The sequence below is a fragment of the Sprattus sprattus genome (assembly GCF_963457725.1).
Source record: "Sprattus sprattus genome assembly, chromosome: 18".
Taxonomy (NCBI): domain Eukaryota; kingdom Metazoa; phylum Chordata; class Actinopteri; order Clupeiformes; family Clupeidae; genus Sprattus; species Sprattus sprattus.
In genome coordinates this window covers 14,151,175-14,177,030 of record NC_137916.1, presented here as the reverse complement: position 1 = coordinate 14,177,030, position 25,856 = coordinate 14,151,175, and the positions used below count along the sequence as shown (strand labels likewise).

The following is a 25,856-nucleotide window of genomic DNA, read 5'->3' as shown; positions in this document are numbered from 1 at the left end:
ACACATTGTCAAGTGAGGCAGCAGGGAGCTTTGATGTTGGACAACAAGTTCTGGCTCTTGACTATCGAGAAAACAAGTGGACACCGGGACGGATTGTGACAAGAAATGGACCACTGATGTGCGAGGTGGATGTTGGAGAGAAGACATGGAGACGTCATGTCGATCAGTTACTGAACGTGCAGCCAAACAGTACCTCTGAGCTGCCTGCATCCAACCAACAAGACCCAACACCAGATACACCATCAAACACACAGCTCATTCCTGTTCATCATGACACACCAAAGACTATGACCCCTGCAAAGGAAAGTGTGTCCCCAGAGAAGACACCACAGGGTCCAAGGCGTTACCCAGAAAGAACCAGGGCACCACCTTAAAGACTGGAGTTGTAATTAATTGTCTTATTTACAGGTGGCTGTAACAAAGTTATGGACTGTTCTTAAAAAAACAATGTACTAATGCAATCACTGTACAATTTCAAACCGGTTCTTTAAAGCAGAATGTTTTGTTGTATTTTTAAGTGTGAATCTAAAAAGGGAGGAGTGTAGTGGATCTATTTCTTATGTGTAAGCACTCCCCTACGTATTGTTCTACTATTAGTTATTCGCCATGCGCATGTATCTTTTAATGCAGAACCCCAAGCAAACCACGGTTGTTTCATGTGTGAACTTGACCTCCGAGTGAGCCTGTTTATTTCATTAATAAGTAGTCGCATAGACACGACAGCAAGCTTACAAATATCACATAGCCCTAAAAAAACTATTGTCAAACGCAGTTTTTTTTTTTAGAATGTTTTGAATGTTTCTAGTGACAGAAACACACTGCCTTTCAGAAACATATCAAACTATACATCTGAAACATAACTTTGTAACATTGGCTTACCATCAGGAATATTTTCAAATATGCTCTGCTAACGGCAGGCACTGTCTTTTCCAATATAAAGTGCTACGCTGGTTGCACTATTCCAAGACGAGGCTTAACAGTTTTTTCCCAGACATATCCATCATTTTTGATTTGTGCAAAACATACAAAGCCACATTGCTTCACAGCTTTGCCCTCTGTGCTAGCCTGCTACACATCTGGACAGACCTTTTCAGGAAATTGTCAGATACCCAGATACCCATGTTAATCCAGATGTTAATCATATAGACTGATGAAAAAAAAAACTCATACCCATGTTTTGGGTAAAGTTTAAATACAACATCATCTAAATTGTGGGAGATAACCTTTGAACCGTGTAACTGATTTCCCAAAAAATTCTGACCGTTGGATGCCGAGGGACAACCACACCCCTGACACGATGACATCAGGTTGCCATGGCAACAATGCACTGGCCCACTCAGCTGCTTGTAGCTATATTTGAATATTCATAATTAAATTACGTTTTACGTTTTTAAGCAGTTGTCAGGAAGAAGATGATTAGAAGACGAAGACACTAATTGGCTAAGAACAGTTTATGTGGTGTGGTGTATTGTGGGAATTGAAGGAGCTTTTTAGATCATGAATTTTAACAAAAATAAAACCATCCATGTCGAGTTTTGGTAATTCATTTGTTATATTATTTATTAAGGATGTAGGAAAAAGATGAATTTGGAAATGGTGGAAAAATCTGTTTATGACTGTGATCTGAGCTAAGTGTAATGATGGCTAACTGTTGGTTGGTTTGTTCCTGCATTTGAAGCACTCATATTGAACAGCTTGCTTGTAACAATATGAATTTAGTTACCTAGGGTTGCAGACTTTCCATGGTCATTTTGAATCATTTATTCGTATTTGGGGACATTTATGGTAATTCTAAGGAAAGTCAGGAGAAATGTCCTGTGTATGCATTGTCATAAAATATGCAAAATAAGAGAAGATGGGATTCAAGCGATAACCTATTAACTTAAAATATCTATCCATATATAGGATATGTATAGGATTTCCATATACATGTATATAACACCACCACCCTTTCTGTTTCTCTGGTACAGCCTCTGACATGCGCACAAGCCATGAATTCCAAGATACAATTTCAAATTTACCATGAAAATTTGCCAGTAATGTACTGAAAATGTACAGGAAATTTGTAGTTATAACCAATATTTATGTTACTTTAGGTTCAACAAGCTCATCACTCTGTGACCACTGGGTAAACAGACTTCCAGGCAGCAGGCCTCCTAGTGTGGCCTCAGGGGCTTCTTCTCGACGCACCTCCCTGGCTTCACTTGCAGAGTCAATGGACTTCCCTGGAGATCGCAGTGAGGATGACGGTTAGCAGCTTGTTTTCATTTTAAAGTTTAATACCTGCCTATGCATCCTCCTCACTACAAAAAAGAATACATATATTGTTAATCTTATTTCAGATCAGTATGCCTGCTGATTTTACGGTCAGTGCGGTAGTTTAAATACTGTGTTTTTCTTAAGGAGGCTTTTCAACTCGACCATTTGTGAGGAGCATTCAACGGCAGAGCTTATCTTCCAGATCCTCAATGACTAGCCCTCTTGCCTTCAGTGAGAATGGCATGAAGCCTTCCTGGTCCCTTTCAGCCAAACTACGAATGAGGTCTAACTCTCCATCAAGCTTCTCCCTCGACTCCCGCTCCTCCCCTCCATTGGAGAGAATTGGAGAAGCTTGTGATGACAAAGTGTCTACTTCTTGCTTTGGCCGTCAGGATCGACATGCCAGCAGCAAGGCACCTCTTGCTACTGTGGAGGGCTATGGTAGTGATGGAGGAAATGGCAAGACGGTTCTGGATGAGGCCTACTGTAGGACTTCCAAGGGTGAGCATGTTGACAACAATAGTCAAGTCGCAGTTCACGATCAGAGCAAAACTGCAACCCCTGTTAAAGAACAGAAACGTAAGGGAAGCTCTGCTGAAAAGCAAAAGGGGGAGAGTAGTGGAACCAAAAAGAGTTCTTCTAAGAATGATTTGGAGAAGACCTCTAAAAAGCACCACAGTTCATCTTTAACCCCGAAGTCCCCCTCTCAAGTGTCTTCCAGCTCTCTACTTAAGGGTGCTAAAGGAACCAGCACCAACAAAGAGTCTGGCAAGACTGTGAAGCGGTCTTCTTGTGCCCAAAAGACAGCTGTCCAAGATGCCCAATGTAATGAGCAGCCTTCCGCCGCATCACAGCCTTCTGTGTCTCAGACTGCAACTGTCAAGAAAGGCTCTTCTAAGCCTGAGAAGATATCTGTCACCAGCAAGAAGAAGCTTGCTGAAAGGACTTCTGGCAGAGATCTGGCCCACCCTAAATCTGAAGTAGATAAGCCTAAAAGTAGCGGGGTTCAGCGCAGCTCCCAGCCTCGGGGGGCTGAGAAGGAACGGGCGGAGCGGAAACCAGCGAGGAGTATCAGCAGCAGCTCCTCCATCACGAGCCTGCGCTCTCCCAGTATCTCACTCAGAGACCTGAACCACAGCAGCAAGTCTGAGGACAAGGGTCTGTCATTCCTGAAAAGTGCACTTCGCCAAAGAGAGAGTCGAAGATCTGCTGATTTGGGCAAAACTACCTTGCTAGCAAAGAAGACATCTGAAAGGACAGCCAGGTCTAGTAACCAAACTAAGGGAGGTGGTATGGATGATGATAAAGTATCTTCAGGTCCTTCTTCGCTGACCTCTCCGGAGAGCAAAACGAGTAAAACTGCTACTAAAAAGAAAGTGTGCTCCAAAGTCACGGCCCCAGTCAAACACTCTCTCTTGCCAGTTAGCAAGTCAATGTCTTCCACCACAGAGACCACTGAACAGACTGTTAGTGTAAAAAAAGCCTCTTGAAAGGAGTTTATCCTCTAGAAAGCCTTGTTCCAGTATGCAATCCTTTGTCGATCATACACACCAGACACCTCAGTGATATTTTAATGCCAGTTATTTCTGATGCAGCTACTTTTGATGTGCCTGAGAAATATACAAATGTGTGTTCATATACATAGAAGTGTGTGTGTTTGTGAGATTATCTAGTAAAAAAAAAGCGCCTTTCCTACCACTAAACCAGATCATTGCCTATGAAAAAATATTGATGGGATGAAATTGAACTACATTCTATACTCGCCAGCCTGTGTTACACTTCTACGTTCAGGCCCTACTTTAATTACCCAAGGGGCCAAATGTATCAATCTTTTTGCCATAGGAACAAGTGTACGCACATTCCCACGATTTGGTTATGGAGTTTTTTCATCAAAGATATCAAACACAGTGAAATTACCTTGCTGCGCATCCTGCCATGGTTATTATTTATTATGTTCAAAGTTGAGTTATTATAGAGATCACAAAGAGTTTCCATTTTTCAATTAGCGCCAAACGCTGCTTTCAAAAAGATGGAATGAATAATCCAGTCCGTTATGCTACAACATTTGTAAGTGTCTTGGTGGAATCTCAAATAATTTGGGTGTTGGATTAATAGATGTTTTTATCAAACTGATCAACCTGTTTGTGCCTGTATTTCAACATAAGTACAGTTAATTACACAGATTACATTGGGAAAACCTGAAGTTGTTACACAATACACGCGCTATTATTCCTAATCAGTTAGCCAGGTTGCATCACTGATGGTTCCTCTTGCTGTCACCAATCTGCAAAGTAGAAAAGTTATATGTATGCCACCCTGACACCATATGCAGAGATACGCATATTTTCCTTGCAGGTATCTTTTCGTAAATACTGTTCTACCGTGTAGAAAAGTACTCAGCACGATTTTAGTGTGTAAGCACATAAAGTCATGCTCATTTCCAGCCGAAGTGCAAGATCTGAGTACCATTTTAATTTTTTTATTATTATTTTTTATCCATTAAAACACAAGATTAGCCCGTTGTAAATATGGGATAGGTTAAAGGTTTAGTCCTTTATGCTGGCTAAAGATTGATATTTGAACTCAACAGCCAGTCAAATGCACCCCTCCCTTTAGTGACCTTTGTTGTTTATTGGTTACGAACTGTGTATTGCTTGGTCCAAACTCCTTTATTTCCCATTTAAAGTGCCAGGACTGTGTACAAACACCTAAACTTTTTCTTTTAAGCTCACACACCCGACTGACTGCTAAAGGAACTCTCTGTTAGAAGCAACGTTGTGTCATAACCCAAATAATCTGACATTTGCAGCCCAGATTGTCCAGATCTGTTTTGATCATCAAAACATACTTTATGTAACTGGGAAAGTAATCCTTATACATTTTTCACGCTTCAAGTTTATTACCAGACAACTAACAGGTACGTGTAACACTCAAACAAGAATAGACATTCAGCCAATAATATATCTGCTTCTTTTAGGTGCTATGCAGAAAAATAACTCACTTAATCTTACAGTATGTATAAAGTTTTAGAGGCCCAATGAAGGTCACAGCATGTATTACTTAAAATGTAGCAAAATGGGGTATGGATAGTGAGAGAAGAGATGATATATTGGATAGATGTGTAAGTTGCTGTGACTTGATATTGTTACTTTGTGAAAAGTAGTGAGGCCACACTCCATTTAGAATTCTTTTCTATTCTTGGCATACAAGTAGACATTGACCCGGACACGCTTTAAGTGATTGGATTGGCTTTAACCAATTGGAGTATAACTGTAATAGAATCGGTCTTGATCTGGATCGGGCAGATAAAGATTTCTGGCAAGGCTAGCTACCATCCTTCAGCATCATTTCATACCACACTTCAATGCTTACTGAGACATCGTTATCACCCTTCATTCAATATTTTCCTGTGGGTAGGAGGAATATACGTATTTTTTTAAAGTGCAATATCAAGGCTTTTTAAAACAGTTTTTAATGATTTTAAACTTTAAACAGTGTTATGTTGAAGGCAAGTCCAAAAATATAGATTTCTGTGCATATTCCTGCGCAGTTTATTTTATTTGTGTACATTTATCTGGTCCTGAAAGTTTAAATAAATGAAATAAACCGGCAATCTATGAACAGAACTTTTATGCATAGAATACACAAATATTTGAAAATGAGAACCGCATCATTATGGTAGATTTAGAGTCATTAATCATTTCTGACCACTACATTTTCGAGGGAGCTTGTTACGTATGGGATCTCTTGTAAGCAACTGACACAAGATTTGCACACAGATCATATTTTGCCCATAGTGTCAGCATTATGTTACACTGCTGCAAACTTGTTAGCCAGCTAGCTTGCAAACTTTATGAAGCAGAATGGTATTCTCTGATGAGGTCTTCATAGCAGACAGTACTAGGCATATTTTGACTGCAGGAACAGCCCACTGCCTGGGCCTTTTTGTGTTTTGTTTTTCCACAGCAGTGCAGGAACCACCAGGCCTTCAAGTCATGATAATTGTGCTCCTCATTTGTCCAGCAGCACTAACATTAGACCATTAAACCTACGGTTGAGTGGACAGTTACATTTTGCTCTGAAGTTGCCAAAAATCAATTAAATTACGTCATGGCAGCTGGTAATTATTAGAGAAATTAAGTTGCCAGCACAACTGTTGATTTATTATAGCTTTTGACTAATCTGTTAAAATTTACTTGCTTGGCTAAATGGCTATCTGTTGACTTCGACATCCCGTTTTACCAATGAGCAATAATCACTTCCGCTAGCCATACCTAGCAGTTTCAGGACCACACAGAGGTTCCTACCCCAGGGTGGGTACTCATTTCTACCTCAAAGACTTACCTGGTTAAGGTCCCATTGGGTTCCTGTGTCTCTGTCAAACTGTGCACAAAGGTTCGGGCCACCCTAAAAAGACCTGCTTGTTCCTGCGGTGAAAAAACACCTAATGTCAACGCATTAACGTAACGGGCAGATCAGTCATGTACCTGTCATACTGTCAATTTAAGCATAGGAAACATCTTTGGTCTTCATTGGTTTGATATGAAACGGGTTGTTACCTTAGTGGCAATGAGACCAATCAAAAACGTGCCAATACTGGCCATCGCTTGAGTCCACTGAAGTCACACCTTACTGGTCACTGCATAAGTGGATGCCAAATTGCAACTAATATCCCAGTGGAAAAACAGGGCTGGGATCAGTACAGCCAGTCTACTGAAATGTCACGTTAGGCCAGAACCTGAAATGTGATCCCAAAGGTCCAAATAATGTGCTGGAAAGCTTTGGCAGCTCTCATTTTCTCTCTCATTTGGCTACTACATACGGTCTCCATTGTTTGCACAGTCACAGTAATGGGTTGATTATAATTGTCCCACAGAAATTAGTGGTCCAAATTTTGAGTGATAAAATTGAAAAAATATTATGCGTGACTGTTTCATAAGACTAAAGGCCCTAAGATGCAGTATTTCATTGTTGGACATATATCTCGTTGTACATGGAAAAAGGGGGTGTTATATTTGACAATTTGCACACATGCAGCCTTGTTGTTCAATATGCTGTAAAGGTTGCAGATTCAATAACTGTCAGTAATCAGTGTTATGGCTGAAACTGTTTTGCGTGTTTGTGAGTTACCTGTAGCGCATGCAGATTTCCACAAAGCACTTTGATGACACTTCCTGGGGGTACCATCAAATTGAATATACAGTAAATAGGAGTTAAGAGAAGAGACCTGTTTGCTCTGTATCTTAATAGCAAGTTTCATGGAAATGGCAAACTTTTTCTAGCATGACTTAATTTACAAGGAACTCACATTTCTGAGTATAGAAAAAAAGACCTGACTTAAATATAGAGCCTTGGTCACATCCTTATGAGGGTAGGCATCCAAAGTCAACTTGACGCGACTATGCCTACAGGCTACTGGCACATCCTCACAGGCTGTCTTTTGAAAACCAATCCCCAACAATCACCATTGCACTTTTCTGTGTCAATCAATGTTCAAGGACATACTTAGGGCTATATGTGTAAAGAGTATCACTGTCCTTTTAACATTTCTAATTAGTGTGTAACACTGGTGGTATTATTACAGTGTAAGACGGACATTGTTTGTGAATATCCTTATTGGCTTATTGTACTTAGTTAATAGAAGTGCTATGACTCAACACTTTTTGTGTGTATAAACATGTTCTGATTCATAAGTTACGGTTTTGTTTGTAAAGACAAATATATGATATAAATTGCAAGAAGGCTCCTTTTTGTCTTAAACCATATTAGATTGAATGAGTGAAAATTCTGGGGCAATTGAGGGCACAGTTTTTCAATAGCACTGTGCACTGTAGTGCTCAAAATAATAAAATTGGCCAGATAAAACTCTCAGATGTTTACCTTCATTTAACCGTTAACATGGTGGCACAGTCCTTGATTCCCATTTAATAAACTTAGCATAATGGTGTTATAAACATGTCATGGTAGATGCCCAAGTCTTGCCCATGTAATGATGACATTACCAATATCGTGGCTTATCATCATGTAATTCTGGTAACATGATATCTTTGGACATTACGAGTTATTCTGCCTAGTGACGGAATGTGGCCCCTTAAATGGTTGCGATGGAGGCTTCAAATAAATAGACTGTTATATTGCTGACAGTGTACTGTGGAAATATCCTGCCATTCCTGATTTTTATGTAGTTAGTTATTCTTTTATAATATTAAATATTGTTATTCTATCAACATTCATATACGGTATCAAGCAGTGTTTGCAGGTCTTCAATGAATTACACACATTATTTATTATATTGATATTTTTTTCCAAATAGAGGTTATTTTGGTTATGGTATAGTTCGTTACAACAAATCTGCATTTTGTTGTGCTTTCCACCTTGGCAATTTATTAGATTGAGTTTGTTAATTTGCTGAAAACTGGCCTTATTTTTTCTTTATTTGTAGTTAAGATAATTACCATGTTTAGGATTTAATTTTTTTTTTGTATACGTTTGTATTTCGCATTTTTGTAGCAATTCACCAGGTGAATCCTTCAGAACAAGGGGTCTCATAGGGTATACTTGTACCTTCAGCATAATGATCAATGGTCATATAGGGTATACTTAGATTTAGTCAAGAGTTATTTTGGTAGCACTTTACAGATTGGTAATAAATGGGTTCTATCATGGTAACAACTGATAACAATGTGCACATTATTTAAACAATACAAATTACTAAAGAATAATACACTGTGGTAATTATTGCATTGGTTATAAGTCTGTAACAAAATGGTGATATTTTGGAGTGCATATGGAGTGTGAGTGATTAGATGTCTCAAGCATTAACATGTAAGCACCCTAAGGGCTGAGTAGAGAAGCGCTATATACGTAAATAAATGCAGTCCGGATTTGTATTTATAAAACAACTTGAAAACTTTTAAGTAGGCCTAGTTGTACCATGATGCTACCCCCTTATTACTGATCCGAAAGTGTTACCGTTTTTACTCAAATCAATGACTAAATAATAACATAAAGTTACAAAACACCAGACACAGTATAGCAGTAATTTTGGCTTGACAATCAGAAATTCAGTACGGCATAAGCTGAATGGGGGCTTCACCAGCTCTCTTCGATATGATTTGTCTTTAAGGCAAGGCTTGGTTAACGTTTTGCGCCTGCATTCAAATAACCCTGAGGTTATTGTTGTAGGCCCTATACATTTCAGGGAAACACTATCTTGCCATCTGTTCATTCCATGACATCTTATCTGTTTTCACCTTACCCATTTTAAGTTGACCATATTGTCAGTTGACCGAAAATGTTATCTTGACTCTTATGAAGCTGTATTGCATGAAAGAGATGCATGCCATACACTATGCAACCAGCAATTGGTTACATAAATAATACACTGCATCATCAACCGAGTAAATTAGAGAGTGTATCTGCAAATGTCTGGCTATTGAGTTCTGGAGAATGACTAATTTATTATAAAATTGAGTATTAGGCAATACAATTTCCCTGTGAGTTTAACCCACAGTTTGATCAAATGCATTTTAGAGTAGCTTCCTTATGCTAAGGTACTATGCTGCAGAAATCAATCAATGTTTTTTTTACTTTAGTGCTTTTTCTAGATTCCACTGACATCAGTGATGGTGATACAGATCCCCATTTCAATTACCCAATTGTTTCACATCACTTTGGCTTGCTGGTGACTGTGTAACTGTACTATAGTGTATAAACTCTAAATAGGATGCCCAACATATGTAGTCATATACAAATCAAATGAGATTATTTAATTTTTATAATATAACCATAAAGCGCAATTCATAGTTCCAGCAATAAGTGCCGCTCAACAAAATGAGACCAAATCTGTGTCTGCAGGGGTTTCGCAGAGCTTGCACACTCTGATTGTAGAACTTTGAGTTGCTATCCATTCTTGAGTGTTGCCATGGTGCAGCCAAAGCCTAGCTCCTCTTCAATCTCTGTTGAACAAGAAGGTATTCCCCAATATCTGCCCTTGACATATTTAGCGATCTCACACTCCACCTTCTGCTTTTTCCTCAGACCAGAAATGATTTTGTCGAGAGACACTTGTCGACTATGAATTGTACTTTAGATAACATGGGACCGAACAGAAAAAAATCTTAGGGTTGCTTTTAAAAAGATGTTATATTCAGTTATGAGCTGAAATAATACATCAGGCTGCTCGGTTGGTCAATACACTGGACTCATTGAGCTTATAATGTGTCATTTCTGCTCAGATTTTGTAGTTAGATAAACATTATTCTACAGTGGTAAATCCTGTAAATACATTTTGCAACAAGCATGAGATAGCACTTATTTATTTACTCTGTTCATTTATGTGAATGCACCTACATGTTTTTCCTAACATTTAAAGGATTTAAATATATATGCTATGATCTGTTCAAAATTAAAGAAGATATGAATAAAACAATTAAAGTGCAATCAACATTGAACTCTCTTGATGACTTTAATTTATGTATTTGTTTCATATTAAAGTGCAATCAACTTTAAACTCTTTTGATGACTCATTTATGTATTTGTTTCATGTTTCTTATCCTCTTCCTCCAAACCAAGGTTTGAGGGGGGTGGTGGGGGTAAAATGGATTTTACTGAAATTATATCTGCTAATGCAAATACATCCTTATAAACGGGCTTACTTTAAAACCCATTGTCTGTCTTTACAGAAGAAGAATCATGGCTTTGAAATAGATCTATAGAATTGTGTTTCAAGGAATTTGACTTGTTGACTGATCTGTCTTTTCTCTTGTTCTGTTTGTTTTCTGTGGGATTGAACATTGTTGAATTGGGTATTATCAGTGTGTTGATACATTTGTACATCATTATGCACCAATGCGCAAATCTTTTTAATTTTAACATTCCTACATGTAGAACTAGTAAACGCCATAGCCTATATCTCATTTAAATACTTTAGCGCAGGGGTCCCGAACCTTTTTTGCACCACGGACCGGTTTAGTGTAGGCACTATTTTCACGGACCGGCCTTCAAGGTGTGGCAGATAAATACAGCAAAAATAAAATAACACGACCGGCATAAAACCGAATGTTAAGTACACGAAAAATACAACTTACCATAACGCTGTCCGAGCGAGATGGTCCCATCTAGGGGTGATGGGAGACAATGACACCTGCAGTGTGTTCCTTATGTCCAGTCTGCTCTGTTATTTTGTCTTGGTTGCTGTCACTGCAGAAAAGCCCGTTTCACAAAGATAGGATGTTGGAAATCATAGCAGGATTTTCAGTGCTCTTGTGGCGATGTCAGGATATTCTGGCTTGATTTTTATCCAGAACATCTGCAGAGTTGTTGTCTCAAACGTATGTTTTAGGTCACTGTCATTTGCGATCTCCAGCAGCTGATCCTCTTGCTGCACAGACATGCTCGATCCGCCCGGTTTGTTCACAAACGGGTCGCAGATCCATTCCTTCACAGTTCATGGGTCTTTTGTGGTTGGGAAGTAGCGCTCAAACAATTAATTACATTAGTTACATCCGGCTTACTTTGTTTACTGCTGATCTTGCATGTGTCAATTGTTAACATACTATATACTGAATGTTCATGTACACGATTCATATAAACATAAGATACAAAATTGACAGTGGATAATATGAGGAGAGAGAGCATTCAGGTATTCTAGAACAGCTTATTGGGTATGCAGTGTACTCGTAAGGTTACTATTACAAGGGTGAGTAGAGCAATGATACAGAAAACTATGTTGATGGTGTAATTATTGACATTACGTGTAAATAGGTTGGCACAGAGTGTGTAGATGTACCATGAGCAGGGTAGAATTAATGCATGACAGTGTGGTGGTGATGGGTAGGTGTAGGCAGAGGGTTTATGCAAGTAGATCAGGTGGAGACACTACAGCAACATCCCACAGTGGTAACAGTCTAGAATAGGAGGGATGTGTATAAGTATTTAATGGTTATAGTGATGAGGAGTGATGTTTTCACACCCAATGTAGTTTATATTGGGAAATGCACAAATAAGCATAGCAGGATGATAGCCTACTTTTTTAATATATAAAAAAAGATTTACCCCCTTTTCAATTGCCCCTTCAGTGACGTCATCTCGGCACTGGGCCTGATATAGGGACTCTAAATGCAATGGACCTCATTCTCAAACGCAGTTGAGAAGATTGTGTATATTTTATAATTTTCAGAATGTTTTCTGCCCCACAGTGGTTACATTTAAAAAATGGCAATATAGCGGTGTGCCAGAGTGAAAGCATAAGTTAGTATATAAATGTATTATGATGAAAAGTTTTGCCTGTCTTAACTACCTGCGAGTAGAACCTAAGGTGGCATGCAACATAATTCTGGCCTGTATTGTTCTGCATAACATCGCCACCAGGCGTCATGTCCCTTGCGATGCCAGTGCCACTCATGATGGACCTGAGCCTGATGTAGACCCAGAACAGCCACGAATGGTCCTACCTAGTGAGGGACACACTGGACATGCTATAAGAGAGGGAATGGTACGAAACTACTTTTAACTTGGAATAACTGTGTACAATTTTTGTGTACAAATGTGTCATAGCTTTTCTTTATTTTATTTTTACTCATCATTATCATTTTGATTATCATTTTTATGATTTGAATTCATCCAAAATATGAATAAATGTATATCATGCAATGGACCTCATTCTCAAACGCAGTTGAGAAGATTGTGTATATTTTATAATTTTCAGAATGTTTTCTGCCCCACAGTGGTTACATTTAAAAAATGGCAATATAGCGGTGTGCCAGAGTGAAAGCATAAGTTAGTATATAAATGTATTATGATGAAACGTGTAATTTTATTAACTCCAAATCTGTCACGGTCGTGTCAGCCATTGCCACGATTTGGCGGCATCTGGTGGCAAAATGACTTTTTGGGCTTTCTATGTTTGTTTTGTGTCCATGTGCCATTGTTGTGATTGTTTGCCCTCACCTGTAACCTATTGTTTGCCCCCACCTGTTTCCAATTGTGTGCCCTCACCTGTTCCCTGTTGTGTGCCTTTACCTGTCTCACCTGTTGTAATGTCACTTCCCTCGTTAAGCTAGGGTATAAATCCCTGGCTAATCTCTGTGGCCCTCATTGGGTCGTTATAGAGTTTTCCACTTTTTGTCTAGCGCGAGTTCTTAAGGTGTGGATCTCCTGCAGTTCTCAAACTGCTTTTGTGTCTCGTTGCCATTAGGGCTTCGCCTCTCGCGACTAGGACTTAGTGTCTTTTGAAAACTACACATTTAGTAGCCTTTTAAGTTTGCCTTTTTGGATTGTTGTTACACACCGTAGGTGTTTTTTGGATTTAAACCATCTGCAAGTATCTCCTGTGTTTGTGGACTGTACCCTGTTCAGTCGTATCCTCTGTTTCCTGTGGATTATCTCCTGATTTTGAATTATCGTCTTTGTGTTTTTTGTTTCCTGCTGTTTGGATGCATCATTGTTTTGCAAATAAAGAAACCAAATAACATCATCCTGACATTGGGTCCTCGGGTTCAATCCCTGAGCCAACCCTGACAAAATCAATACCAATACACTTGATTCTTTACAAGACTCGTCAAAGTAAGGCTTTTTCATGTCCTCTTTAAATTTGCTAACAAGCTGTATACTTTGTGGGTAGGTTGCTTGCTGATGTGCTAACGTTAGATTGTACCGTGTCTATTTCTCTAACATTTAAAAATTCTAAGCAAATAAAAGCAAAGTTTACATGAAACGCAGAGCGCCAAAGTCAGTTGTGGTGGCTTTTTACCTTCTGCATCACATGGGAAATGGGAAAAGAAGCTTAATAGTCAATGACATCAGTCATGCTGAAGTATGTGCTAGCAGCGGTATAGGTTCATGATGTGCACTCATATTGTAAACCTATTCTGCGTGCATTTATCTGACATGCTGTGTCTTGACCTCCCCTGAATGATCAGGCTGCTGTTTAAAGCAATGGGTATTGTGTTGTTTGGTGGTTTAAACATTTATTTATAGTCTTGTTCCTGCATTGCTGTTTTTCAGTATTGATATATTCACAGGGGGAAATGGACAGAGGCCCTTAACTGCGATTGCTTCAGAATCAGAGGGGTATATTGGGCCACTAGTACAAACGGCAAGCACTGTTGGCAAAACTGTTTCTGTAATGTATTTTTTTTAAATGTAATGAGTGTATATGGAAGACTGTGACCCTGATGTGGAATTTGTCCCACCAGTTCTGAATGCAGAACCATCCAAACAGGAGTATTTTATTCTTTGATATTGAATTTAATTTGAACTGATCAATAATGTTACCTCATATATTTCCAGATTGAGTATGCTCCTTGTCCAAATTGCCAATCCCCTTGATGTTCTAGAAGTACACACAGGTAGGAGTGGTTGAACTCTAAACTCTAAACTATTGAAACAAGGTGATTGCAGAGTAAAATATTGATTACATGTAATGTACTTTTTGTGAGGAAGGAAATTTACTTTTAATGTCTTTTAGACATCCAAATTCTGCCTAGGCTTAAAAAGTAGGTATTCTATCATTACGGTCTTTACTGAAGAAACAGATGTTTAACCACTTCGACATTTACTTACGTATCTATTATTTTGTATATTTTTCTCAGACCTGCAGGAAACAAAAACTTTGGTTGTTAAAAATGCAAAATCTAACTCAGAAACTCTAACTTTCAGAAATTCTCAGTCTGTGTTCAGTGGGTCAAACTTCTTTCACTGTGCTTTTAAACGATGGAACAGGTGTGTGTGTGTGTGTGTGTGTGTGTGTGTGTGTGTGTGTGTGTGTGTGTGTGTGTGTGTGTGTGTGTTGTATTTGTCTGTGCATATCCTTAGGGGAGATCATGGCTGTGAGCTAGGCTCAAGGACATCCAGTGTCTAAATACATCTATCCTCCTACAGGAGATTTGGACAGTTTGGTCGTAACTGTGGGCCCAGTTGTTAAAAAAATGTAATCTGGATCAAAATGATCCGGATTTGGAAATCCCATGTTTTGCTATCCAGGATCACTTGATCCAGATTACTTTTATGCCAGTTTTTCAAAGAAACTTTGGATAGGATCAAAGTGATCCAAATCCCAAATTACAGAATTACCAAATCTCGATTACCGAATTTTAGAATGGAACCAACAGTGCAGCCTACAGGCTTAGCAAAGAACAGCAGGAACACCGAAAAATACAGGTGGCCACAAATAGCCATTGTTTGTTTTAATTTTAAGAAACAGAAAAATGATAATGAACTGAAACATTAACATTCCTTATTTAGTTTTGGTAATAAACAAATGTTAGCACTGTCCAATGGAAACAAATGTATTGTTCAGACTGCCCAGTGCCTAACAGTGCTTAATTGCGCTGCGCTTTTATGCATGTGGGACTTTCTACCAAGTCATAGGAGACTATATGGGAGTGGACAAATCCACTGTGAGTAATGTGGTGAAGGTTGTGTCCATGGCAGAGATGTTCACAAGTCATTTTTTGCAAGTCCAAGTCAAGTCTCTAGTCTTTGAGCTTAAGTCCAAGTCAAGTCTCAAGTCTTTGAGCTCAAGTCCAAGTCAAGTCTCAAGTCTTTGAGCTCAAGTTCAAGTCAAGTCTCAAGTCTTTTGCCTCAAGTCTCTGGCCATCTGATCTGTCGCTAACACTGTATTGTTAAATTTTATAAGTCAAGTCTGAAGTCACTGTTTGTGCGACTTAAGTGCGACTCGAGTCCGAGTCTCAGACTCGAGTCCCCATCTCTGGTCCATGGCACTGGGCAGTTTGATCAATCAATTTGTTTCCTTTCCCAAGGATGACCAGATTGCTCAGACTAAGCACAAGTTTTTTCACATGGGGAACATGCCTAACACGATTGGAGTTATCGATTGTACACATGTGCATATCCAAGCACCTTGTGAGAGGGAGTGGGAGTATGTAAATCGGAAAGGGAGGCACAGCATCTACGTACAACTTGTGGGCAACGCCGACCTCAACATCACCAACTGTGTTGTGAAATGGCCAGGGTCTGTCCATGATGCACGCATTCTAAGACAGAGTGCACTATATAGAGAGCTCCAAACAAACCGACCAAATGGCATTATATTGGGAGACAGCGCTTACCCACTTCTACCATGGCTAATGACCCCTTTTCCGGTTGCAAATACACCTGAGCAAGCACGCTTCAACATTACACATTGCAAAACAAGATGTGCCATTGAGCGCTTAAATGGAGTGCTGAAGAGAAGTTTTGCCTGTCTTAACTACCTGCGAGTAGAACCTAAGGTGGCATGCAACATAATTCTGGCCTGTATTGTTCTGCATAACATCGCCACCAGGCGTCATGTCCCTTGCGATGCCAGTGCCACTCATGATGGACCTGAGCCTGATGTAGACCCAGAACAGCCACGAATGGTCCTACCTAGTGAGGGACACACTGGACATGCTATAAGAGAGGGAATGGTACGAAACTACTTTTAACTTGGAATAACTGTGTACAATTTTTGTGTACAAATGTGTCATAGCTTTTCTTTATTTTATTTTTACTCATCATTATCATTTTGATTATCATTTTTATGATTTGAATTCATCCAAAATATGAATAAATGTATATCATTTGCAAAAAAAATGATTTTGTCATCATTCATTTGTTTAAAAAACTTCAGAAAATCACAACTGAATCCACCCTTCTGGTGGGATCAGGATAATCTTGTTTTTTTGGATCAAATGTATCCCAAACCAACTTCAAAAGTTTTGAACAACACAAAAGGAAGGTTTGATCCAGATCAAATGTAAGATTGGATTACGTGATCTGATCTTCTTTCGGAATCCATCTTTTGTTTTGAGCAACCCATTTTCAAGATTTGATCCAATCCGTTATCCGAAATCCCACTGGATTACTTTTGAAAAACTGGGCCCTGAAGATGTAGATGCAAAAACCATTGAATTGATTGGAAAGGTATAGCAATTGCATTGTAAAGTATTGTATAGTATTGTATAGAAGTGTTTGAAATGCAACCTATCAACTGTATTTAGCAGTTTTTTGTTGCTTGTCTGTATACCTCAACACAATGGAAATACCTGGTATACGCTCTCACACTTCTCATTTAATGTAGTCATTTAAGAGACGCTTTAATCCAAAGTGACTTACAAAGGAGAGAACAATCAAGCTACAGTATGTTTGACAAATGTTTTAAGAGCATAAAATGTTTTTGTGCATTCACATACAGTAGGTGTCCATATACTTGCTTTTGGATATCCGGTCTCTCAAATGCAGACAAAACAGACTCAATGGTAAGGTTTTTCAGTAACCTCAATGAATACCTTAATGAATTTACCACTTGGTAAAGCTGTTAAATATGTGTTATGCTTCATATTCCTTATGTTTGTATGTATGTATTGATGGAACAACACTTTATGCTGTGAAAACTGTCGACTTCTGAGGGGGTTCAGTAGTTCACAAGGTAGAGGAATCGGAACATTTCTAGTTCAATCCCGACTTCTACTCACCAAGTGTCGAAGTGTCATTGAGCAAAACTATTGAATTAAGGGCATGTATGAATTTGTTGTAAAAAAAAAAAGCATTACAAAATCTGTCCGATTTGCCATTGACGTGAATTGACAAAATAAACATGCCTTGGCAGTGTGATGTTCACCACACATTAATGTCAAACAACAGATAAGAACAACTTTATTTAATAAAGAGCACATTTTCTTTATTCCTGATTCATTAATTTAATAGTTTATTGATGACTCGGACACAAGTAATGGGGACTCAACTTGACTCAACTCGGACACTTCTTTGGTGACTTGGACTCAGGCTGGACTCAGACTTAAGGCTTAGTGACTCAACTACAACACTGGTGACAGTTTTAGCCAATACGACAAAGATGTTTTTAAAGTGCTTGTCAGACAAAGCGTATACTGTTGTCATTGTTGTCACGTGTTGATGTGATGTGGTTAATTGTGGGGAATTTATTTTATCTCCACCTTTTGGGTCTGTGAAGCATTAGCTAAATGCACTAATCTACTACTTGTATGAATGATATGAACTTTGTATAAACCTGCCCACTCTTATCTACCTCTGCTATCCATTTTGTTCAGACTGGTTGAGAACTTATTTTAATACACTTATAATATCTTTCCCAGTATACTATAGAATTTGGGCACATTTATGCAGGGAACATTGTAATCTCTTTAATATGGGGGGGGGGGGGGGGGGAGAATGTCCCCCCGCCTAAGTGTCTATGGTGCTTACGGCCCTGTGTCAATGTTTATTATGCCATTACATCTAGCTCTCTTTTTCTTGAGTTGACCTCTGATGAATCATTCATTAGCTTCAATGAATAACAAGGGGGGGGGGGGAGGAATCAATCCTGAACCTTAAAGTGCATATCAATCTCTGAAATGAAACATTTTGTCTGTAAAAACAGTATATAGGATCCACATATATTATTGACAACCTTCACCATTAACGTTTGAAGATTAGTAACACTTTCTGATAGATTGTATTCATTGAACTGTATGACAACTCATACATGCATCCACTTTGGGCTTTAAGCTCACTAACCTGCAAGTCTCAGTGCAGAACTCTAAACCTTTGACACTTTTAGGCCTTCATGAAGCTTTGTGACTTAAGCTGTCAAAGAAACCACCCCTGCATGTTTAGAATGTTGGGAATGAGCAGAATGAGTTCGTGCATGATTATGATCACCTTCCTCTACTTTTACCATTGAAAAATAAACTATGTGGCAACAGACAACAAACAGAGAAAGAACAATACATAGGGCTATTGAAACTGAAGTAATAATTCAGTTCACAAATAATCTTAACGCCCATAACTACCTAAAACAACTTAAAACAGTCACCATCTCATTCAAATCTCTAACCAACTGGTCATACAAATGTGATACTAACTGGCAAAACCTACAATCCAAAGTTCAAGTTGGCCAGTCAAATATCGTCTCTCCAAAGAATCTGGTGGCAGTTGCACGCTGGGAAATATCTTGGAAACCATCCAACTAGTCTTAGTTCCCAAGATAAAGCTACACAGAACAGAAATGAAGTGACATGAAGTTCAACCTCATTCTAAATTCTAATGTGTTATGAGTGTTAGTTAAGGACATGACTTTGGGGACTTGGTAGATAAAACATATTTTAATGCCATCTGAAAAAGGTGTCTTACTGACATTTCTAAACTAATGTTGTCCAATATGAATATCCCTCCATTTATCTAACTGTACAGCTAAGTAAAGATAGAACACTGCTTTGACAAACAGTGAAATGTCATGTCAGATTTCATGTCAACAACAAAATTATTAATACCAATAATAGTAGTAGTAGTAGTAGTAGAAGCAGTAATAATAATAATAATAATAATAATAGCTGTCAAGAAAAGAGTCAAAAACACAAACAGATGAACAAATACCCCTAATACTTTTAAATCAGATATCCTTGAAGTGATGCGTTGCAGAACAAATTGGCAATAAACACCACTGGAAGGATAAGAAGAGGTTAATTTTGTCACTGAGTTGGGACAGTGGACAGTGACTTTGAAGGCAAAGGTAGGTTAATCGTTTCACACACAATCCACTCTTTTGGAGTGCTTCTTCATCTCCACATAAATTGCTGAAGCAAAAGGTAGGTCCCTAGATAATCACAACGTTTTGTAGCTGTTACATAATAAAGATACTTTGATAGCTTTTATATATATATAACTATAATATATAATTTATGACACTACAATATATGATTTATGTGTAAAACTGTAAATCCACTTAAAGCTGCAGTATGTAGTATTTTTTGTTGAAAATTAGTGGCTCAGATGGGAAAACAGTTTTAAAAAGTGTCCTTGAGCATGACCTAAATCAGGATTATAAGGCCAGAGTAGCAGGGTAGAGTTTAGTTGCAGCCGTTCATTCTCTACTGTTTGTCATTGTAGATTGGTGGTCACATCTTATGGAACAAAAATACCGTCCAGCTGGAAACACAGGGAAGGGCAATATAGAGCTGTGAAGTAAACTTATAAATAAGCTTTGAATATGGTTAAAAAGGACACCCTTGTTTTAAATGTATAAAGAAGTTTCCCCTTTTAGCGGAAATTGCAGTGATTGCCTCTATTCAGTTTTATTGACTGAATACACTCCCAGTATCTCTGGTTTGAAAAAAATAAAACCAACAAATGAAGACACATATGGAACACTACTACCTACAATCAGAAACTACAAGCCCTTTCTGTGTTGTTTACATGTTCACACCCAATACAGTTCCATTAATTACCTCAGAGATTGAATGCTCACGTGATTCAAATCTGTGTTCATTTTTGTGAAAATAGCTCAGAAAGAAAGATATGTGTTTTCTGAAGGCCATATAGTGTTACAGGTTATCACAGGGGTGCGAAACCTCTCGCTAGACCCATTCGCTAACTTTATGTGGAAGCTAGCATAGAATTCTCTGTATGAACATCATGGCAGAGGAGACGAAGAAACTGAGGAAGACGTTGTCGGAGGATAGGAGGAGAAAAAGAGAGAGTAACCGAGCATGAGATCGAAAAAGAGTCTGTCAGCCTGGCTTTTACACGTTGGCGAGAACTAAAAGATGCAAAAAGGTGCAAGTTAAATGCTGAGCTGGGCTCCTTTCTGCTGGACTAGTCAGTAAGGATTATTAGCTGTCTTGCTATGTCTTGTGTTGCACTTGCTTGATAATTGGCTGTGTTAGGAAAGTTGTCGACTCGCTAGTTTTTCATCATAAACATCCCTGCAAATATTATTTATGAAAGAATTCAACATAGGCTGTAACCTTATTGGTGTGATCCTTGTCTCACTGAGATTTGTAGTTTACCAGATACCCAAAGTCATCGAGTCTTCCAGATACCCAAAGTTTGATCAGTCTTCATCAATCTCACGCCAATAAGCCATGGAAGTTTGCAAATCTTGAAAACCTAACTCAGCTAGCTGTCCAATGAATATTAAGCATGTCACCAACAACATTTTATTAGATTACACATATTCAGCCAAATAAAAATTACTCTACCATGTCAGTGTAAATGCTTTTTTGGCTTCTGTCATTGCCTGTTCAATGTCCTTCAGCTTGTCAACAAATACACTTGTACACTGTCCATTAGGGGGTCTCGAGGTGCGTGTAAAAGTAAGCGACAACCCACAACTTTAAGGGGAAGCTCAGTAGCAAAAAATGCAAGTTCTCCCGTAATGGGGGCTTTAAAGGCGTGTAATTCCAGGCTGCAGAACTATGTGTGTATGTACAGTACATGTGTGTGAGGTTAGGCCAACTAGGCTCTGCTTTCCAAGAAAGCATCTGACTAATGTACCTACTGGTGTCTGCTTATACTACTATCAGGATAAAGCACAGTTACAAGCCAGTATCCTTATATGCTTATACATATATATATTGATAGATTTATGAAGTAAAATTGACCTCTTTCACCACTGTATGAGAACAGTTTAGTATTGTATCAGCATAAGAATTGATGCCAAAGAGCAAATATCAGTCTGCAATTCAAAAAAGAAAGAAAACTGAGAAAAAAATCTAAATGCATGTTGCTTTGGCAACAACCTCTATATACCTGAGCCTCTTAATGATTCAGAGTACAACTTCCCACAGCTTCAAAGTCATCTGTCTTGAGCTTCAGGAGCATAGGCAGTTCAGCCCCCCTGTCTGAATGTATTGACTGACAATTCCTCATTCTAAAATGACCTGAGATTTTGTGTCCACCCCCTCTGTAAATAACATGCACCAGCCTGCATGATTTGTACAGGGAAGTGCTTGCCTCTGCAACGTGTAATGCACCATGTAGGCTTAAGAAATGTGCAATCCTGCTAATAAGGTCTTTTTTTGATTGGTGTTTTTGAATTGTTTTGTCGTGTTTGCTTTGCTGCTCCAATACACTTTAATTGAATTAATTGTAGCTGCAACCAGTTAAGTTAACTAGCTAGCTATCTCAAGTTATTTATCATTTAACTTAAATTGTTAAATCGTGATTGCTAGGTCACGTTTCACAATCTTATGTAACTGTTTTTAGTATTCAACATGAAATTTCTGACAAAGTTGATATATTTTGCCTTTTGATATATATATCAATCTATCGACATCTAGATAATTGCTTTATTCTGGGCTAGCAAGTTAAAATGATGAAATGGTCAAGAGGGTTTAGGGAAAAATACAGATGGTGAACAGAACTCATAGCTATTAGCTAGCTAGTTTTACAGTAACTGTACAAGTAACAAAATCCTAGCGTTTGTGGCACACTTCATTGTTAAAGGGGTCTAACATGATTTCTATGTATGTGCAACCATGTTAGCTTACATTGTATCACAAATAAATGTTTGCTCCTTTAAAGATGGACATATAATATTTATTTGGAAAGAATACGGTTAATGCTGGAGAGAGAAGCATCAGGGGGATAAGGCGATAAGAATAGATTAGAGAGGTCAAAGGTCAGTGAGTCAGAGCCATGTAAGAAATGAGAGAATAGAGGGCGAAAATGTGCTTGTATCCTCCTTAGGCCTGCAACAACAAATCGACTGAATCAAAAAAAATCGACTATAAAAATAGGTGTGACGGAAGAAGAAATTCCACTGATTATATCAGAGAGAGGGGGGGAAAAGAACTACAGGATAAAATAACCCCCAACAAAAGGAGAATATATGTGAAAATGTGACTTTGACTATTTGCTCATCTCATTAGCGTGAATTTAGTTTGAAAAAAAAAAAAAACGTTTTTTATCACTCCTAAATTGAAATTACACAAAACATCACTGACACATGCATGTTGGAGGGGTTGTGGGGAAGTGGGTGCAGATCACTGCAACATTTGCAGTTTCTACACAGTTCTGATCGGTGCTCATCATAGCATACATCTTGTTGACATCTAATTTCCATTCTCTGTGGCTAGAGGTCTTCTAGTAATGGCTTGGAAAGGGGCCCAGTGTAACTAGTTTACACCACTGGCACAGATATTAGACATGGCCCATGTAGGTGATGCAGACTACATTTCAAGCTGCAGTGCTCCTTGTGCAAAACGATTTGCTTGGAACAATTTACTTTACAGACACCCATATGAGGCAGGTTGCTAGTATTTACATGTACTGCATTTAGTCGTCTTTTTTACTTGTATTCTGCGCAAAGACAATAAAGCTGTATCTTATCTAAAGTCCACCACTAAGACAGGATCCTCCATGCTGCAGCTTTATGTGTCTCAATGGAGTGTTTAATGATATGTTATATTTATATATGATGTATCTACTGTATAGAGGATTATCTGAAATGCCTACTAACTTATTTATGTTCACTTTTCCCATCAGTTGAAATGCATTCTTCTGTGCTGCTAATACTGTGGATATTAGGAGCATCAGTCGGATGGGCAGACTCAGCTTCCACTACAGAGAAGCCCACAGAAATTCCGTGTTCCAAAGGCTGCACGTGTCTCATGGATGACTACAGCTCAGATCTCAGTGTCTACTGCAGCTCACGCAACCTTACCCTTGCTCCTCCTGACGTTCCTAAGTCTACACATTCCTTATGGCTCGACGGAAATCTATTTACCTCACTGCCAGGTGCATCCTTCAAGGATCTCAATTACTTAGATTTCTTAAACTTACAGAATGGTCAGCTTTACACGCTGGATGCGCAAGTATTCAGAGGATTACGTTCATTGGCTCATCTACATCTGCAGCGCAACCACATTCGAACATTACCAGGTATCGTTTTTCAAAACACACCCAATCTTGCCTCATTGAGTCTCAACAATAACCAGCTTACAAGAATGGAAGACAAACTCTTTGCTGGTCTATCCAATATGTGGCTGCTAAATCTAGGATGGAACTCACTTGCTGTATTGCCCGAGAATATTTTTCAAGATCTGCAAGGCCTGCGAGAGCTGGTCCTTGCAGGTAATCGACTAGTTTACCTGCAGCCACAGTTGTTCCATCATCTTACAGAGCTCAAGGAGTTAGATATTACAGGAAATCATCTGAAAGTTATTAAGGCCAATGTCTTCCTTAAGCTTTCGAAGCTGCAGAAGCTTTACCTGGCACAGAATCAAATTACTACAATCGCACCAAGAGCATTTTTTGGAATGAAATCATTACGATGGTTAGACATAACTAACAACCGACTGGGAGTAATTCATGAGGAAACCTTTTCAGGTCTTCATAGTCTACATGTACTTCGCCTCTCAAACAATTCCGTCACCAGCCTCAGGCCTGGGACATTTCGTGACTTGCAATACCTTGAGGAACTTCGTCTCAGCCATAACCGAATAGTTGTCTTAGGAGAAAGGATCTTTGAGGGACTTGGTCACCTAGAAATGTTGGAGCTGGAACATAATCATGTCCAAACAGCACGTATGGGTACTTTCTTGGGTCTCTCTCATGTGGCTGTGATCAACCTGTCTGGCAGCTGTTTTCAGAGTCTACCAGACCAAATCTTCAAGGGGCTGTCAAAGCTACACAGTCTCCATCTTGATAAAGGATGCCTGTCAAAAATAACTACTCAAGCATTCATTGGCCTCACAGGTCTGCGCCGACTTTTCCTTCAGCACAATAACATTTCTGTTGTGGAGCACCTCAGCTTTTTGGAGCTTCAGGGTCTGCAACAGCTTGACCTAAGATTCAACACGATCAAATACCTCTCCTCCCAGACGTTCTATGGACTAAAGAATCTTGACTACTTACTGCTGTCAAATAACCAGCTTCGCCAGCTTAATCCAGAGGTTATGTTGCCTCTGCAGCGTCTCTCCTGGTTGGACCTCTCCGCAAACCAGCTTGACCATTTAATGAACGGAACCATGCAGATGATGTCCAAGTTGCGTTATCTCAACTTAAACAATAACGCACTGACCAATCTTCCACCTGCCATTCCTGATTGCCTAGACCAACTCTGGCTTTCAGGAAACCGCTGGAAATGTGACTGCCATGCTCTCCCTCTGAGGGATTATTGTGTCAAGAGACCCCATGCCTGTCCCCAGCAAGTGGAAACCCTCGCTGAGGGTGAGGAGCCCCATGCTGTTGTCACTATTTACAATAACATCACATGCAGTAGTCCTGATAACCTTTCTGGCCTGGATCTGAGGAACATAAGCAATGAGCATTTCAAAAACTGTTGATTTGACCAAAGTCAAGTATGAAGGGGGTATATTTCTTGACATCAAGTTTTTAATTAGCCTTTTCTGATGAGCTCAATTATATTAAACATTATCAAAATATAATATGATAACTCATATGTTCTCTGCATTCTTACAATGCATTTTAAATACACCATATCTTTCACATTATCTATGGATTGTCTATTCTTTTATAATGTCTTGTTTTTGTTGACTGATGTTATTAATACATGTTAAACAATGGAAAATGTGAAAGTTGTTGTCCTACTGGTCAGAGCTTAACTGATTATGTCTCTACTACACAGATGATTTTTTTTCATGGAATCAATGATTGTTTCCTTGTTTCTTTTTCAAATGTTCAGCCATTTCACAAGACTATGTAAAATTGTGATTAAAGAGTGGATACTAAATGCAATCATGAGAAAATTCTTATATTTGCGACAGTTCTATATATATTGTAAAGTAGCTCAGCTCATGCTCATGGTCATAGCATACTTTGACAAGTTGCATTGAGTAGCTATGTTAGTCTTA

At 38.8% G+C, this 25,856-nt stretch overlaps 3 protein-coding genes across 3 annotated transcripts in view; all 3 read left to right on the top strand.

Moving 5' to 3' along the window:
* Positions 1-3,749, top strand: part of usp31 (ubiquitin specific peptidase 31) — a gene marked incomplete at its 3' end in the record, with an annotated part of 74,147 nt that extends 70,398 nt beyond the window's left edge. The window contains exons 15-16 of the mRNA XM_080855885.1: positions 2,097-2,249; positions 2,404-3,749. Of these exons, the coding sequence (XP_080712011.1) occupies positions 2,097-2,249; positions 2,404-3,749 (1,499 nt within the window). The remainder of the gene's footprint in view (positions 1-2,096; positions 2,250-2,403) is intronic.
* An 11,224-nt stretch (positions 3,750-14,973) lies between these two features.
* On the top strand, positions 14,974-16,688 carry LOC308379112 (putative nuclease HARBI1; the record flags this gene model as incomplete). Its single annotated transcript, XM_080856168.1, has 3 exons — positions 14,974-14,982; positions 15,579-15,663; positions 15,955-16,688. 3 exons carry the CDS (start codon positions 14,974-14,976, stop codon positions 16,686-16,688), a joined length of 828 nt encoding a protein of 275 aa, XP_080712294.1.
* Positions 16,689-19,331: 2,643 nt separating this feature from the next.
* On the top strand, positions 19,332-25,328 carry igfals (insulin-like growth factor binding protein, acid labile subunit; the record flags this gene model as incomplete). Its single annotated transcript, XM_080855849.1, is given in 3 exon segments — positions 19,332-19,349; positions 19,353-19,383; positions 23,527-25,328. Coding segments are annotated over 3 exon segments (1,851 nt in total).
* Positions 25,329-25,856: the final 528 nt, after the last annotated feature.